Raw genomic sequence first — 18,483 nt, forward strand, 5'->3', positions numbered from 1 at the left:
TCATTGTAATAGACAATGATGGTAAAATCTGTATACTAAAAATGTGGTATTTTAGATTTGCATTGGTTGAGCTCTCTGGTGTTTTACAAGATTACCAATGTTATATGCCGAGCATTTGTGCATGACATTTTGTGCACTCAGGAAAGGAATTAGGCAAGTACTTTAAAGGTTGTAGTGCAAGTTTCTTGGTATCATGAAATAAATTTATCTCCCTTGTAACTCTATACACTACTGATGATGAGTACGAACAAGGATGAAACAGATGGCTGAAGTTCAATATATATCTCTAACTGCTTGAACCAAATTTGTAGTGAACTAACCAACAGCTAAATACTCCTTACATTTAAAAATATAGTATATTACTTCTCTGTACACTTAGAATTTAATGAGTGCTCTTTCTTTATAACACTAATGTCATAAAGAACTTTTTAAAGAAGGATGTTTCTAACAATAAATGTTACACATATGCACTCTAAATTCTAACTAAAGAAAATTCTACACTGAAAATAGAATTTACTTGGACTAGAATAATAATAATATGAGAAAGGAAAAAATACTTACACGTAGCTAGAAGTCACTATAAAATTGTTTTGCATTGCTGTGCTCTTTAAAGGTTGACTTGCAACAAAATTCACATTACAGTTATTTGGAATCATAAGATTCACCATGTCTTACTCTGTTGTGTTGTAGGTGCAAAATATGTGGAAATGTGATTACAAGCTCTTAAAAGCTCAAAAACGAACAGTTAATCGCAGCCACACGAGACTGCCGTTGTTTGGATTCTCTTTCCAAAACGGCTCAAATGGGACGTAGTTGTTACAGGATGGTTTCTGTTTACACTTTTATGCAATCTCATTCGTCGAAGTATTTTCACAAATATACTTCACGCATTCAATAAAACCAAGTCTATTGTTTTTACGCATCTGTTTTATCGTCATTGTAATGCTGTCACTTTTAGCACTGATATCTTATAACTTACCGTAAAAAATCGTTAAACTTTTTAACCTTACCTCGAAGGAGTACATATCATTGCCTGATAATCATGACGAGCCTGTTGGTTACCTGTGATAATCGAAAAGAGCTGCAAAAATTATTTGCGAAGTATTGGGTCACGTGATCAAATTACGACTTGACGATTGAATAATGCCGAAAGAAAACTGTAAAGTAGCGAGCATCTATATTTGATACGGGGTCTTCGGTAAAACCCAAAGTGTTTGTCATAAACTAGTGCTACGATAAGTTTTACATTAAGCTTTTTATTGGCTTTTCAATTTACGTGAGAACATACGTGACAAGATGATAACCAAACTGGAATGATTACGTCAGATAAATAAACAGATTCCAATCTACAGCGGCTTTTCGTTTTTGAGCTTTTAAGAGCTGGTAATCACATTTCCACGTATTTGACACCTACAACACAACAGAGTAAGACATGGTGAATCTTTTAATACCAAATAGCTGTAATGTGAATTTTGTTGCAAGTCAACCTTTAAGATTCACTGATTGTCGCATGAAGAATGTAATAGCGAAATCAATTTTGTAGTGGTTTCCAGCTACGTGTTTTTTCCTTACCCTTTTCCGTTCCTTCTCTTCCATATTGTTTATATATAAAATAACCTATCCTGTGTGATATTATATGCTATATGCATATGTTAAGCGTATCTCCTTTTGGTTTATGTTATATTATTCACATAAGTTTGACAGGAGAAGTCTGTTAATAATCATGTTGATAAGAGGTGATTCCATGGGTAGCTAGTGCTAGCATATGTCCTGTGGTTAACAGGAGTTATCTGACCTTAAAGAGACAACTTCTTATTGCTCAACAGTTCTAGTGGAACAGTGGAATCGTTACATACAAAATTAATTAATTTAATTTCTTAAATAGAAGCCAATTTTACCACATCCTGCAAATGCCCTAATAAATTCCAAACACCACAAAACTTGGACATAACATTTGTATAAACTATACATAGTTTTAATAGTTAATACCTGTAACAAGTAGACATTAGAACTACATTACTACACAATATATAGACAAAGTAAACATGGAAAGAAAAGCAACAGAGAAATAACGAATAAAAGCTATGAATGGTATGTTTGTTCGTTCACCTTTGGCTGTCTAGATGAGGCTAAGAGAAGACCGAGAGGGTGCTGTATAGTCTTGATTTTGTTTTACTGAGAATAAATTATTTTAAGAATCTAAGTAGAAAAACGTATTAATGTCGGCACAAACTGAAAAACTGTCGTCATAGAGAGAACACTGCACTTGAATTTATAGAAACTAAAGTTGTTATACTCTGTATGTGGTACATGATAACTCCAAAATATAAAACAAATAAAAACACTTGTCATTTACTGACTTGCTAGCAAACGAAACCGAGTGAGACACAAAAAACGAGCCAAAACATGAAAGGCCTTTCATATCTAAAGACACCTTTCTTAAAGGTTGACTTGCAATAAAATTCGCATTACAGTTACTTGGTATCAAAAGATTCACCATGTCTTACTCTGTTGTGTTGTAGGTGCCTAATATGCGGAAATGTGATTACAAGCTCTTAAAAGCTCAAAAACAAAAAGCCGCCGTAGATTGGAATCTCTTTATTTCGATGACGTAGCCATGAAATTTGGTTATTGTTTTGTCACGTGATGTTCTCACGTGAATTGAAAGGCCAATAAAAAGTTCAATATAAAACTTATCGTAGCAATAGTTTATGACAAACACTTCGGGTTTTACCGAAGACCCTGTATTAAATATAGATGCTCGCTACTTTACAGTTTTGTTTTGGCCCGGTCTAATCGGCAAGTCGTAATCTGTTCATGTGACCCAGTACTTCGCAAATAATTTTTGCAGCACTTTTCGATTATCACAGGTGACCAACAGGCTCATCATGTTTATCAGAGGATGATATGCAATCGTTCAAGCTAAGATTAAAAAATTAAACAGATTTTTATGGTAGGTTTTGAGATATCAGTGCTCAAAGTGGCAGCATTACGATGCCGATAAAATAGACGCGTAAGAACAATAGACATAGTTTTATTGAATGTGTGAAGTATATTTGTGAAAATATTTCGCCGAATAAGGTTGCATGAAAGTGTAAACAGAAACCATCTCTCACAACTACGTCACATTTGAGCCGCTTTTGAAAGAGAATCCAAACTACGGCGGTCTCGTGTGGCTGTGATTAACTGTTCGTTTTTTAGCTTTTAAGAGATTGTAATCACATTTCCACATCTTTGGCACCTACAACACAACAGAGTAAGACATGGTAAATCTTCTGATACCAAATAACTGTAATGTGAATTTTGTTGCAAATCCATCTTTAAGTTGAAGCAAAATTTCAACTAAAAATGTTTCGTAACTTGATTGCTTTGTAGGTAGAGTCTTTTGTTTGTAGAGGTTCCACTGTATAATGATTTTTATGTACAAGGTACAAAACCCTTCCTTGTGTTGGAATGCATTGCAATTAACAAAAATTTACAAAGCACAAATGGGTAAATAATTTACAAAATTATTTACCCATTTGTGCCAGTTTTGCACAAAATAGAATTTGCAAAAAAAGTTGTTTGTTTCAAAGAAACAAATTTTCAAAGAAAATTTGTTTATTTGAAAAATTATTTAGCAAAGTATTTTGACAAAATTCTTTTTCGCAAAAATATTTTTTGCGGGGTTTGCAACAAACACCATACAATAACCAACAAAGTCTAGCATTAGTTTGATATACATGCCTTGTGCCAACTCTTCTCCACCAGACCATTCCCATCAATTTTACTCTGTACATTGTTCTCAGGACCTTAGACTAAGCATTGCAAAAAAAGACTCCTATGAAAAACTGACAAGACGAACATATGAGTACAGGTAAAAACTTATCTGTGACCTATGACACAAGTGTCATGAATACTGATGTTTAAAAAGAGGATGCCTCTTAAAAATGTCAAATATAAGGATGGTGCAGACCTTGTCTTGGTACAAATTGTGATGCATGAGAAACTTCTTGAGGATTCTGTAAAGGGCGTTCAAAAAAGACTGCCAGTTATGGAACACAATGGAGCTCTTTCCACCTTTGCTGACAAAAGTGTATAGTGAACGATTACACCGTATGTGCATACAATAAAAGTAGTTCTTTTGTCTCTTCTCTCCAGTTGTTACAACTAAAAAAGAAATACCTACCTCGCAATAAAACTGCAATAGGGGTCAAGTGTCCAGTTTTAACAACCAGCCACAAAGATACCTACACAGATAATCAGCAACACTTTGTAGAAATGCAACAAACAGTTGTGTAGAACGAATAACATGCATTGTTGTAGCTTGTTCCTTTCTAAAAATTTAGCGAGATTTTTTTTAGCTGAAGTAAAATGGTTCAAGTAAGTCAACGCCTCCTAAACAAATAAACCACTAATCTTGCAGTCAAGTCATACAAGCCAATACTTGAAGTCCATCAAAGGTCCTATAAACATCTCTACATTCTCATTTAGCTTATTTTACCAGTTAAGTTTTTCTTCAGACGCTAACCATAATGTAATGGTCTACCTAACCAAAGATGGGAAATCAGAAATCTTACACAAGTTTAAAGCAAAGCTGAAGAAGTACGCACATACTTGACAAGACTTAACAAGCATTCTTTTCTTGCTTAATAATACTGACAATTGACTAATGGATCAATATAGACTAGTTAAGCTACAGTATTATCCAGGCTTCATCTACTATTTGAGCATTTTGTCAATAGTGCAGCTAAAATGGTTTAAATTTAATAATTTTAATCGTTAAGCAGAGAGAATGATAAACACTTAAATACAATAGAATTCAATTGACGCACTCATAGAAATAGTTGAAAAACTCCTAACTACCCTTTATCATAATAGTAAGCCAAATATACACTAACCAATAACTGTTACTAGCTGTTGGCTAATCTTTCCGGCTGCCAATCTGCTTAAAGGTTGACTTGCAACTAAATTCACATTACAGTTATTTGGTATCAAAAGGTTCATAATGTCTTACTCTACTATGTTGTAGGTGCAAAATATGTGGAAATGTGATTAAAAGCTATTAAAAGCTCAAAAAGAACAGTTAATCACAGCCATCACAAAAGCGCTGTAGGTTGGATTCCCTTTATCTCAAAGATGAACTCGACTCGACGTGGTTATTGTTTTGACACGTGATGTTATCACGTGAATGGAAAAGCCAATAAAAGGCTCAATATAAAACGTCTCGTAGCACTAGTTTATGACAAACACTTCAGGTTCTATCGTAAAGCCCTTATCAAATATAGATGCTCGCTACTTTACAGTTTCGTTTCAGCTTGGTCTAATCATCTAGTCGTAATCTGATCATGTGACCCATCCTTCCTGTCAAATGGCGTGAACAATTTTTGCAGCATTTTTTGACTATCACAGGTGACCAACAGGCTCATCATGTTTATCAAAGGATGATATGCACTCCTTCGAGCTAAGGTTAAACAATTAAACTACTTTTTAGGCTAGGTTTTGAGATATCAGTGCTCAAAGTGAAGCATTACAATGATGATGAAACAGACGCGTAAGGATAATAGCCGTGGTTTTATTAAATGCGTGAAGTACATTTGTGAAAATATCTTGACAATTGAGGCTGCATGAAAGTGTAAACAGAAGCACATCATGTTCAACTATATCCCGTTTAAGCCATTTTGGAGAGGGATTCCAACCTATGGTGTTGTCGTGATGGCTGCGATAAATTGCTCGTTTTGAGCTTTTACGAGCTTGTAATCACATTTCCACATATTTTACACCTACAACACAGCAGAGTAAGACATGGTGAATCTTGTGATACCAAATAATCGTAATGTGAATTTTGTTGCAAGTCAAACTTTAATAAATGAGCGCATAGACTGATCTCTGCTGTCGATCAATATTCTGTACATATATATTCGTAATTTTCATTTCTTATTAGCTCACAGCTTAGTCTGTGAGAGAAAAGTAAATTGCAGTCGATGTCATCTGATTAGTTGTCATAACCATTCAATTATTTGCAAATTAATTAATTTAAACCAGCACCTAAGCTAAATTTTTGGCAGTTTAACCAATGAAAACAGTTTTGTCAGAAAATAAGTTTTGTTGAGATTTATCGGTTGATCAAAATTTGTGAAAAATCTGCCCAATTACCAGCTAGCACACAAACAACTTCATCATTTTATCTGCATTAGAAATCGACCATGTCCTCATTCAGCAACTACACTTACTGAATGTTACGAATCATGGAGGCAATCACCACTCGTGAAAAAGAACCATATCCTTGAGCCGATAACAGTCAAGGTTGTTTAACTCTGTATATGCACTCACCTGCAGTTTCCGCACAACATTGATTAGAAAAGTTTATCTTGGATGCCTTCAGTACAGTATCAACAGACAGCTGGATTCTTCTGCTGGACATTTGTCTGTGGTTGAGAGTGATTATCTTAGCCTTCTTGCCAGGGTAGGCTACAGTGCTGACAACTCCAGCAACTTGGATACTGCCACACGAGGCTTTCAGTGTGTGCAGTTGGTTGCAGTATTCAATGCCAAACACGCATAATACTGCCTCTGAAATGAGAATACTGTGAGCTATACCAAGTCATAAATGATGTTCAGATATTCTGCAGCCCCAACTTCTATCCTGGTTTCTGATGTGCATAACCTTTTTACAAAGTCACAGAAATACGAATTCGTGGAATAAGACTTTTTGGCATGATTTCTGATGCAGACCATTTGACGCAGGTTTGAAGCTCAGAATTTATTCACCTTTTGTTGACTTGTGGCTCAACAAATTTTAAATAAATGTGGAAAAGAAACATTTGTTTACAATAGCTACATTTACGTATTTGATAGTTGTAGTTCACGAGATCTTTCAACAACATTTTGGCGATGTGGACATAAAAAATTATTTTTGTATGTATTTTGAAAAAAGAAAATATATTTTATGTGAAGTTTCATGAATAAAATAATTTTTGTTCTTATCATAGTGTTATTTGTTTAGTGTATATAAGCACAACAAACTTTTAGTGAAAAAAGAAGGGTTACAAAGTCAGGCGCCAAAAATTCCAAAAAGTCCTAGACCGATGAATACGGTATATAAAATTACTTCAAACTCCGCCTTTCACCTACCTGTTCATAACTAATCAAAGGAGCATTGATTAGTTATGAACAGGTTCGTACCTGATTCATACCTGATTCATACCTGGCTGTATGAAAACTAGCTGGCATCGATTTTAGTAGGCCTATTTCTTGTTTACAGCCTGATGCCCAAATCACCCTAAGCTGTGGTTGCTAGACCTTTGGCCAAGTTTTCAAATGGTCCATCTGGCAACTTCATAGGTTTGGGTTGTTAATATATAATTACAATATTGCGCTTAGCGAAATAAAGAATAAATCAGTTAAAAACTAAAGCAACACATATCTAAAACTCCACAGTGTTACCTTATTGTATCACCAAACTTTAACCAGCTCAATCTTCAACTCACATTTTTTTACTTGACACATTCTTTGTAGCAAAACAACTTTGTGCAGCAAATGATAAAATAGAGCAACTTGACTGACGTTCAACATTTATTCCTATGCAGCAAAGAATTGGAAAAATAATTTCAAATTGCCTTATTTGGCGTGTAACAGATGACTGACTCTTACTTTGCTGATATAATTTCAACATGAAAGTCACCAGTCAAAGGCTAACAAGATGTAGCATTTAAATCTGAACTTACATAACATTATAATAGATTTCATCAAAAGGTATAGACAATTTTCTGAATTAGAATCCAACTAGAAATACATAACTCGGCAACCTAAATGAAATAGCCAATATCAGCTATCGCAATGATAACAACTAGTGACATCATTTTGCATGGATTTTTCTTCTGAGCATTTTAATCACGATCAAGTTTTGTCAATTTTAATCTTGAAACATTCTGGCAATCAGATCACCTCAAACACCAATAATAATCACAAATTATAGAATAATACCGATACATTTCGACAAAATCTACTAAAATTTTCTGTAAATTCATCTTTAATCCTAAATCATACTGGTAAAACGATCCCCTATCACAGTGTGCAAGTGCTAACCTTTCATAGACTTAATATTGCTTGTGTTGATAAGCACCTTGTCTCTGCACTCATCCCTCAGCGACATTGATATTTTTCCAGCAAACAATACGGCCAATCCTTGTACTAGGAGTACAACATCTTGCAACTCCTTAGATTCATTAATTTCCTTCCTGCTGTTTGAATTCTTGTAAAAAGGATTGTGTATGGTTACCGTAGTGCCAGCGCAAGGTCTCTCTTTTGTTGACTTAGTGACCTTCCCTAAAAATTTCCTGATCCAACAGTTATAATGCTTTCCCCAGCCCTTAGCACATTCATAATGGATTGGCATTGAAAAAGCATTTGTTCTTGCCAACTCAATTTCTATGTAAATGATTTTAACTTTCCATTGATGCATTTCCTAAGTGTCAATGGAAATTTAATACATTAAAGTTTGGTGGGCTTTTTGTCATGTAGGTGTTCAACACAAATTTGATAAGACTTTAATAGAGAACAGGGTGAGTAAACAAACCAATCATCACGGTGACATACAGTAATATGAACCAGATAAGATAGTTATAAAATATAGAAATAAAAGCTAAGTTAGTAATTGTTGGCTGCTTATATGGATGGGTCCCTACTGTAAAATTTTCAACTCTGTAATACATGGATAATATGCTAACTATCTGACCGACTTACACATCCTCCACAAGCCTACACAAAAGTTTTCCCAATTTATAAATGCTTACATTAGGTTACAACAATCATGAGCATTAAACATTCAATTGCCAATTCAGGTTCTTTTTTTAAATCTCTATGGACCAGTCTCACCGTCAATAACGCCTGCAAAATGGTGTCACGGTGGTCATGAAAATTCACTGCGATAGTAATAAGGTTGCTTACATAAATTATTTTAACTACATCACTACTTCACCCTGACCAATTTTTAGTAAAATAGAAAATTTGATGTTTCTAGCCATTTTTTACAATAATAATCGGTCTTGAAACACCGGGTTTGCAAAAGAATTTACATCATGAATATGACACTCTAATTTAACTATGATTATCATGCCATCAGCGCTAACTTAAAAGTATCCTGGTCTCAACCTTCAACAATGAAAACAAGACTTATATACTTGACTTGCAAAATAGAATACACAGATAATTGTAGAAGAGATCTTTATGAATGGCTTCCTGGTGGTTTCAATATAACCAACCGGCTTTATGCCTATTTAAATATAGTAATATAGATGAGGGATGTATGAGCAGGGATGATTATTACAGTTATTACTTTTTAGTGTACGTAGGACTACATTTCCACTATCGATGTGCAATGTAAACAAATATCTAGACTGGTAGTAAATTTTAATTTAAAATAAAGTTTTTATATAATATACTGTAAACTACGTGCTTGTCTTACTCTAATGATTAGGTTACTATGTTTTTTGAAATATTCTTGTCACCTGTTATTCTCTTCTACACAACGATCGGCAATAGACAGCAAGTAGTAAGATAGTAAATAACAATAAAGCAACCATTAAAAACACTAACTAATTTCGCTTTTAACAATGTGATTATAAAAGGCAAAAGTTACCAAAAGCTTCGCAAAGAACAAGAAGAATAAACCGAAAACAACAGTCAGTGGTGTTGTAATTATTATTACAATGACAGAGAAAAGACAAGCTAAGAGATGAAGTATGCAAAACACCGAAACAATATTTTCACACATCAGTAAACACAGGATGTCACATCACGCTGTACTATCGAGTTTATTAGTGTCCTATGACTAATATGTTGTCCTTTCATCACATGCATTTGTATCCCGATGACATGTCACAAAATCATCAATGTACCATGGACCAACAAGACGATTTAAAAACTTTCCAAAGTTTTTGATAGCTAAGATGTTTCATTATGACATACAAATTTTGAGAAAGTTTAAAAATGCTTTGAAAGATTCACCAAATTTTGCGTGAATTTCAAAAATTAACGCAAGATTCTCATAACAAAAAATCTTGCCCATATAAGTGAAAAGGAATATTCATGGTAAAACCTCGGCAGTCAAAGTTAATCGACACCGGTGTTTTCATTTGTCAAAACAGTTGTATAAAAAGAAAGTAATTTAAAAAATACAATGTGCATGTATTTTGTTTAACATGTCTAACAGGCAAGAAAATTTGACAGAAAATTCTCCGAGAATATGGCATTAAAACATATAAGACTAAGTAAAAAAGTAAATGTTAAAATCTACATTTAATGTAAAAGTTAAAATAATCTATATATTTATACAACTCTGCTTTGTGCTGAACTCGAGCTCGTGACTCCCATATTGGTAGACCGACTCTATACTACCTGCCTTTATCAACCGCCTTTCAGAGTGGCATAATAATCTTTTCTATAATAAGAGTGGCTTTATGTGACATCAAAAAGAATTCTTGCATGATGGAAGAGTTATAAAAGCAGAAAGTCAGAGCCCTATGCGCAGCCTACGGCTTATTTAATGGACTACTTATTTGGCAATCTTAGAGCTTTCATTTGTATATGCTACGATCTACAGTATAGGATTAGAAATTCAAAAAATGCACCTTTGTAAGCATTAAAGAGAATTGCTTTCAATGAACTCCTTTATGGATTCTTGTCATGAATGCAGCATAGCAATGTGCATCGAAAATGAACATGCATGTTATTTGATTAAAGATGAAAGAAACCCGGTTCTTGAAAAGAGACTGGTCTTGTTTCATCTCAAAGAGCAACTTCAAGATAAACTATTTAATTTTGACAATACTAAATACTTGGAAACTTAAAATACCTATTTGAGTACTATGATTCGTTGTATTTTTTATTTTATTATATGGTTAATGAAAGCCTTTCAATACTTAACAACTGTACTAATAGCGAGTGAGACATAATTGTGATTAGTATCCCATTTGGATCTAAACATGTGTAATGTCTCTCACAGTTATAATAATGCTATGAAGGTATGCTAAATGTTTATTTTACTTCAATTCAATGTTTCAAAATTTTTCATGGTTTCTGTCCTCATTTTTTACATGACAGTTATGGGTTCTCAACTCATTTCAACTTACGTGATAGGAACAAATTGCATACAATCACTAACAATTATTTTGAAAATATCATTGCAAGCTGCTTTAACAATCTTCTACCTAACATTCATTCTCTTAGCAGAGAAAGACATTTTAAACACTGTATATGTCAAACTATTCATTTGGTTTTAATGGCTAACTGTTGCCGTTTTTTTTGTTTTTGTTTTGTTTTACTACTGTTGTATGGCCTAATTTGGAAAACATTTCTATTTTTGAAATGAAATTATTGCCAATAAAGTACTATAAATAATAAGGCACCAACTGATGTTAGGATGGTGAATTAATTTTTACTTATTGACTGTTAGTTTGTGACGTAGTGAACCTCTAACTACACTGTAAAACTACTATACCAAAAATGACACATGTATACAATAATGCAGTCAGGAATAAAATTAATTATTAAAATATTACAATGTTTCATAGTAACAAAACGCTAACAACTTTAGTTTTTAACAAGCATTAGCAAAACTATTTATATAAGAGGTTGGTTAAAAAGGTACCTTTGTCACCTGTTCAGGAGATGGCTAATGATAACTTTCTATCTATGTTAGGCAGAGTAAAATGTAGTAAATGTCAATAGCCAGACCAGCAACTTGACAAGTACGCTAACCTCCTTGTAACATGACTTGAATGAGACGCAACCATTGACTAGCTTTCTAAACTGTTACATCACCAAGTATAGATCAGACCGTAATTAGGGTGATCTACATGTAAGTGTGCACAGCCATCAGGCTGCAATAGTGCTGGCACACAGGCAGAATTTGATGATTACGGATAGACACTGCTACAACATGTGTATTACCAAAAAGTGATTAAGTTCATTGCTAGATGCCAGCTTAGCAACAAGATGCCTGAAGCAACTAGTTTCAGACTAAAAAGGTTGATGTATGTGAAAACTTTCTAGAAGGTAATCAGGTTATGCAAACTTACCAGCGGTGTCAGAGAAATTCTTACATAAACTCATGCTATCTGTTTCATTTTTAGACCGCGATACTATTTCCACTTTTTCACAGATTTCTAGCAGCCTTCGAAGGACATCAGTGCCGGTTGCACCTGACGGCAAAGCAGACTTGATCATTTTCTCAGCCGTACCTTTGCCGACCGACAACTCTCTGTGTGAGAAAAAATGGCACAGCACGTTGGATCATATGAATTTCCCAAGAAATAGTCAAAAATTGGGTAGCTACACTGTTCAGAGACATATTACTACCAAACCTTGACATATGCAGTAGATCCGTTCCAATATTTGTTTTTGTGTGTGTGCAAATATCAGAAAGTTTAATAGTGCAAATATTTTTGGTGCACATGTTTTTATATAAATAGATTACCTTTCATTTAATTTTTTCTACAGACCAAAACTGACAATACATGTTTAAGGTTAATATATAAAGCGTTAAAAATGCATTGCATAAAAATATATGAATACTAGAATTAAAAAACTAAATTATATGTACACAACTGAATAAATAATCTACATAAATAAAATGACGCGTGTGTGTTTATGTTGTGTCCAGTGAATAGCCATTGGCTAAAATATTTTAACTGTAAAAAGCCTGTGGCCTATTAAAATATTGCTTCTGCGTAGTTTTCGGCATTGCAGTGATTCGGCAAATCGGAGTTGTATTACCACTTTTAGTAAAGCAAAAATTATTTCCTTTTCAAAAAATTATTCTAGCTGTGATTGCAGGATACACGCTAAGTACTTTTTATTATTAATTGCGATTACCTCTTGCCTTGGTTTTTCTTTTAAAAGTTTTTCAAAAACCTTTCATGCATTACCTTTTTGTTTTAATTTGTTATCTTTAAATGTGCCATTTCAATGCCTCAAATTTCCTGTTCGGCTTTCACTTGTATTGATTATTGATACGGATTTCTGATGTAGCGAGTCAATGAGATTCAGTTTTGTAGTTAGCTGGCCTTGGGCTCAAAGCTACTGGTTGGCCAGCTTTTTAAAGAAAAGTCTTCTAAAAGCTTAGAACGCTATGTTTACCGCATGTTTACAGATTTACCTTACCTCAGAGTTTTTTCCAACCACTTTTACCTTTTTTTCACAATAACTATTCGATAGATTCCTAGATTTTCTAGAGAACTGATCAGAAGATGTTTGTTTGTATTTTTATGATTTCTTATTTCAAAGATCGTATTGCCTCCTTTCTTAGTCACTGCTGCTTTCACTTTCACTACTCTTCTTGGGATCCGAAAACATATGGTATACTGTTTTCTATTATTGAGCAACCTAGGCCCAAACTAGATAAAGGTGAACTGCGTACATATGTACTAATTTACAAAACTGCTATGCTTTTAAAAACCTCACACATTGGATATTATTTTCTGTTGAGATTAATATTTGCTCAAACTTTATGTTATAAAGCGATTGACTGGCATACAAACTACAGTAGTCTTTGGTATTGCGTCATGCATCTACAAGATGGAAACTACAGTAGTCTTTAGTATTGTGTCATGCGTCTACAAAATGGAAACTACAGTAGTCTTTGGTATAGTGTCATGCGTCTACAAGATGGAAACTACAGTAGTTTTTGATGTTGTGTCATGCACCTTCAAGATGGAAACTACAGTAGTCTTTGGTATAGTGTCATGCATATACAAGATGGAAACTACAGTAGTCTTTGGTATTGTGTCATTCATCTACAAGATGGAAACTAGGCTAAAGGTAATGCCAATAAACCAATGAGTCAAACGCTATCAATTTAATAAGACCTAACATTTGGGCAACTTCATTTACACCCAAAATGGATAAGAAGTGGTTCTATTATTTTTTAAAGAATTAGTGTCAGTGATGCAGTATTTTTGCGACAGTTTCTCCTAAATAGATAACATTTTGATTGAGAAGTAGAGAAGAGATCTTCCTTAATTCAGCGTACATGTAGAAAAAGTCTGATGCTGTTACATGCAGTCACATATCCCGGCATTCCCTGCACTCTACTTCTAGATTATACAAAAACGCTTCTTCGCATTGATCTATGCGAAAATAATTTGGACTATAAGGTACACTGCCAGCTTTTAGAAAAATTTAACTCATTTAAGGGTGCCATATAGTTATTGCTCATTTTGCTACAACCACAATATGACTAATACCTGGCTTTAGAAATTATTACACAGGCACAGATTTTTGGTGAGTGCACAATCTACATGCAGTTGGTTGCCAAAATTCAGTTCACACCAACATTCTTTGAGTTGGTTGATGCTGGTTGATGCTAATACTAACTCTAGGCGAAAGATTTTGTTAGGTTTTTTTTTTACAGAGGTTGGCCTCATAAATGCGAGACAATGTTGAGCTGTCAATTAAATAAATTGTCCACAAAATGCACAAGGCTAAAATGTAATACAAAAATTTAATATGAATCTCTAAATGGATTCAATATATGCAATAGCTGTGAGGTCGGAAGTTTTTTAGCTCCCAAGAATTATAAAGAGTGAAAGTGATTGGCAATGGTGATAAACAACTGAAGCATTCTATTGATGTTGAACTCACCTTTTACCAAGTTTGTGAAATATTGTCTTATCGAGTCCTTCACCGTTATCAACTACCTGTATGTATGCATCAACAATATTCACTCGAATACTTATACAGTTGGATGATGAGTCAATGGCAGCTATTAGCAGGTCTTCAACACATTTTGCCAGTGTAAAGGAAGGAATAGGTGCTCTACTGGAGGACTGGAGTGGGTCGAATATAGGCAAACCTTTTGGCTTTGGACGGCGCTCCTTTTTTACTTGCCTCCACTGACAATCACATTAGAGGTGTCTAGTAGTTAAGCACAAGAAGCTATCTAAACAAATTAAATTAGGCAGTTTTTTAACATTTGGAAGAAAAATTCTGGTTTGAATCAGAGTGGCTTTTCTAGCAATGAGCTGAGTTGATTGAAAGTGCCATGTTTAATCCACTAGTTTTGCTATTGATTAAAATACATGTGATTAATATGAGCCAAGTTTGTAAATATGAGTCAAGTTTTTTCCACCATGAGCCACCAAATGGTTCCACCAACCACATCACAAGATCTTAGCCCAAACTTGCTTGTTTCTGCATTTGTATTACTACGCCAGAACATTTGTATGTATACTTTTACATACAGGCTTATGACAAACATTACGATCATCAAATTATCAAGATGCGGAACATGGACTTATTTCTCACTAAGCTTACAATCCCCAACCAACCATTTCACCTCACCAAACCAAAAAAGAAGGGCATAACTGCAGAAGTCAAGATCTCTCGCAAGAGAGAGAATGAGGCTGAGCAATTTTTGGACCTACCAATAGAGGAACTTGAGGCTGCTATAACCTCTAACAGCCTGAAAGAGAACGTCACAGCCAACACCTGAGTGTTCTAGAAAGACAGAGCGAGACAGAAAGTAGTGATATGCCTCTCTGAGAGGTGTATGACATAGCAAAGCTAAAAGGGGTAAAACTAGTACCGTGGATGTTATGGTCAATAAAATCTTGCAAGATCTGTGCCTGAAATTATCTTCAAAGGAATATTACTTGTGTGAAGATGTACCGACACCACCACAGCATGGTTTGATTAAGGTCACATGATCTTTTGACACAAATAATTTGATAGCTTATACTATCAGCTTAATAGTAATACTGGTAATGTGCAAGGTCTGAATCATTTTAGAGATACTCATCTTGGTGACATTACAGGGGGCTAGTTAAATATTTGCTTGTTTGATCACTATAGTAAATTAATTATGATAATTAGAGTGGTCAATCTAAACCTTCATCAGTACACCAAACACCCCTATTAAATAAAATTGATTCACTGAGTTTCTGTGCATATAAAGCAAAATAGCTCCACCACAAGAAAAAAAGAGCAAAGCTAATAATAAAAAATTGCTTAACTCACAGTAAGGCAGCAAAATTTTCTATGAAAACCTTTTTATTAATCAGCCCACCTATTGAAATCTAGATTGAAAATCTGCTTCTTTCAATCCTACCCAATATATTTTGCAATAACTCTCACCAAAACACAGAGTAGCATAAACACAGACATATTGTGACGGATTTGCAAAACCAGCTTTCAAAAAAAGCCAGTGTGACTAGACATAAAACTTGCTATATAAGCAACCATTGTTGGGGGAGAACAGCTCAGAGAGTAGCCTAGTGAAACAGATCAGAGAAACCTGAACAACGAAGTGAAGAACTATAACAGGAAAAGCTACTTTCTACATTACGTAAAGAACAGCTCAGCAACATTGTTTAGCGTCTGCACAATTAGGTACATATATGAATTATTTATATTCTTGCATTTGCAAATGTAACTGTTTGGGTGCTTATCATTGTAAACTCTCATTTCAGCATTACACTTGATTGTATTTGACTGCTCTCCACTTTTTCATGCTCATAAAGCTTGAATACTAAAAAGCCACACTGATCAGCCGACAGCCAGTAACATTGCTTGCAACAATTGTAGTCGGGCACAAGAGTTATTGATCGTACCATAACATTCATAGTATTATGGTAGTATCAACCGTTGTGAAGGCGCGTGAAAATTCCTGTTCTCTTTTTATGCGTGTTTTTATACGCTGAAATTTCACTTCTGCTGCACTGATTTGTTTTCCGGTTAAGGGATCGTTCAAAAGCCGATCGTAGGCCTTGGCCTTCCGTTCTTTGCCGATAAAGTAAGGCCACTGTTGATTTGAGCCAATGGGCAGCGCGTAAACGTGTATCCGTGATGTAGTCCTGGTATCTACACATATAGCCAATGAATGTTCGCAGTCTAACAACATATTATGTCAATCACATGTACACGTATATAGACAACCCATCGCTAGACTTTGGGCTAGCCAGGCAGCGAATAATTGTCGATACATTCGCACGCTTGTTGGGAAGATACCAGACGCCGTGATTTTGAATATGGAAGTGGTAGTCGTTCTGCAGCTCTTTATAGTACACGCTCTATTTAATGTAGTAACAACTGTCATATCAACGTCACAACTTTCTTTTGCTGTGAATTATCCGAATGAACTCATTTCACCAAATGAAGTTGATTCCTGGACATCGAAACATGATTTGTCGCTCATATTGTTCTACAATGAAGGTAAACAATTGTAGTAGTTTTATCCGCGGAACACATATGTGAATTTGGGTCTTATGTACATTCGGGTAGCGTTAATTGTTTAAAATTTGCAAAGTTTGTGATTTCACTTGCTGAATCACAAGCCACGCGTCCTCCGAGTACGTCCCAAAATCTTCACCGTCATAACTGAGAATGTGTAATTAAAACATTACGGTTTTTCAGTGATGCAAACACATGAAAGCTTTGCTTAAACATTGTCTAACATATGTTTTTACTAAAACTAAAAAGGTAGTTGAACGGTTTTAAAATAAACGAGAGATAACAAATGTGGTCTGAATTATCATATTATACAATTGCATCCCAACTATTTTGTCCGATGCTGTGATTTTGGAATCCTTGCTAATACATGTATAATACTGGCCAAAGTTGATTATACAATACCGGCCATAGAATAAGGAAAAACAATTGCCAACTCTTCTAATATTGCGCACTCGATTTTTTTCTATTGATAGAATATGCACATTGGTGATAATATTATTAACAACAGTGCGTATGATAATTTGATAACTTTCTCATGATTGTGGCTAATGATGAAATATCTCTAGACTTTCCTTTCGATCAGGTGTTTTTATTTTTCATATCTATATGCATTTAAAAATGCACATTCTTCCACAAAAGGTGACATCAACACAGAGTTTGCTAAATATAGCCATGTAATCTCTTTTTAAGCACATGGGTTGATTTGCATTTTCTTTGAGTTGCATTCATAAAAACTTAGGTCAAATTTGAGCGCAGTTAAAGCTTTTCTGGAAGTTTTTTTTTCACATTTTTTGTAATAAATACATTTAATAAGAAAACCAGCTTGATGTATTGCATTATCAAGTGCACGCTACTAAAATGAAAGGTGCAAACTTGTAACAGCTTCTTTGTTGTGTCTAGGTCAATTTACAAGAGTAAATATATGTTATCAATACCTCTGCTTTGCATTCTGTATGAAATCATCGAATGTCGCTGCAAATGTTTTATAAGAACATGTCATATTATGTTTAATTCGTTATATAGCCAAAAAAGTAACATCGAACATTTCAAGTAATTTACATATAACACTATAAAACAAATGCGCTATATAAAACTACATAAATGTAATTTCCTAAATTAGTTTTTAAACCTGAATTAATCGAGTAATCTTTTTATTTTTACTTATAAGATTGTAATGTTTTTTGAAACTTAGTATTTCATATGTCTAAACAATATTTGCCTGAAATCTTCATCGGGTACTATAAAATCGGTTTATAAAGATTTGAATGTGTTCAG

At 34.3% G+C, this 18,483-nt stretch overlaps 2 protein-coding genes across 4 annotated transcripts in view; one reads left to right on the top strand and one right to left on the bottom strand.

The window, feature by feature from the left end:
• LOC137397532 (DNA mismatch repair protein Mlh3-like) overlaps positions 1-15,342 on the bottom strand; it is a 33,680-nt gene extending 18,338 nt beyond the window's left edge. The window contains exons 1-5 of the mRNA XM_068083824.1: positions 15,322-15,342; positions 14,623-14,873; positions 12,060-12,241; positions 8,068-8,307; positions 6,313-6,552 (exon numbers count right to left, since the gene is read on the bottom strand). Coding sequence (XP_067939925.1) covers positions 6,313-6,552; positions 8,068-8,307; positions 12,060-12,241; positions 14,623-14,873; positions 15,322-15,342 — 934 coding nt within the window. The remainder of the gene's footprint in view (positions 1-6,312; positions 6,553-8,067; positions 8,308-12,059; positions 12,242-14,622; positions 14,874-15,321) is intronic.
• Positions 15,343-16,951: 1,609 nt separating this feature from the next.
• The window catches only part of LOC137396329 (thioredoxin domain-containing protein 16-like), a 53,910-nt gene continuing 52,378 nt past the window's right edge, over positions 16,952-18,483 (top strand). For 2 of the 3 annotated variants that reach the window (XM_068082555.1, XM_068082556.1), the window contains exon 1: positions 16,952-17,190. In XM_068082555.1, coding sequence (XP_067938656.1) covers positions 17,007-17,190 — 184 coding nt within the window. In that variant the 5' untranslated portion in view covers positions 16,952-17,006. The remainder of the gene's footprint in view (positions 17,191-18,483) is intronic. The other variant, XM_068082558.1, reaches the window with a different exon arrangement.

Source organism: Watersipora subatra, chromosome 5 (genome assembly GCF_963576615.1).
Source record: "Watersipora subatra chromosome 5, tzWatSuba1.1, whole genome shotgun sequence".
NCBI lineage: Eukaryota > Metazoa > Bryozoa > Gymnolaemata > Cheilostomatida > Watersiporidae > Watersipora > Watersipora subatra.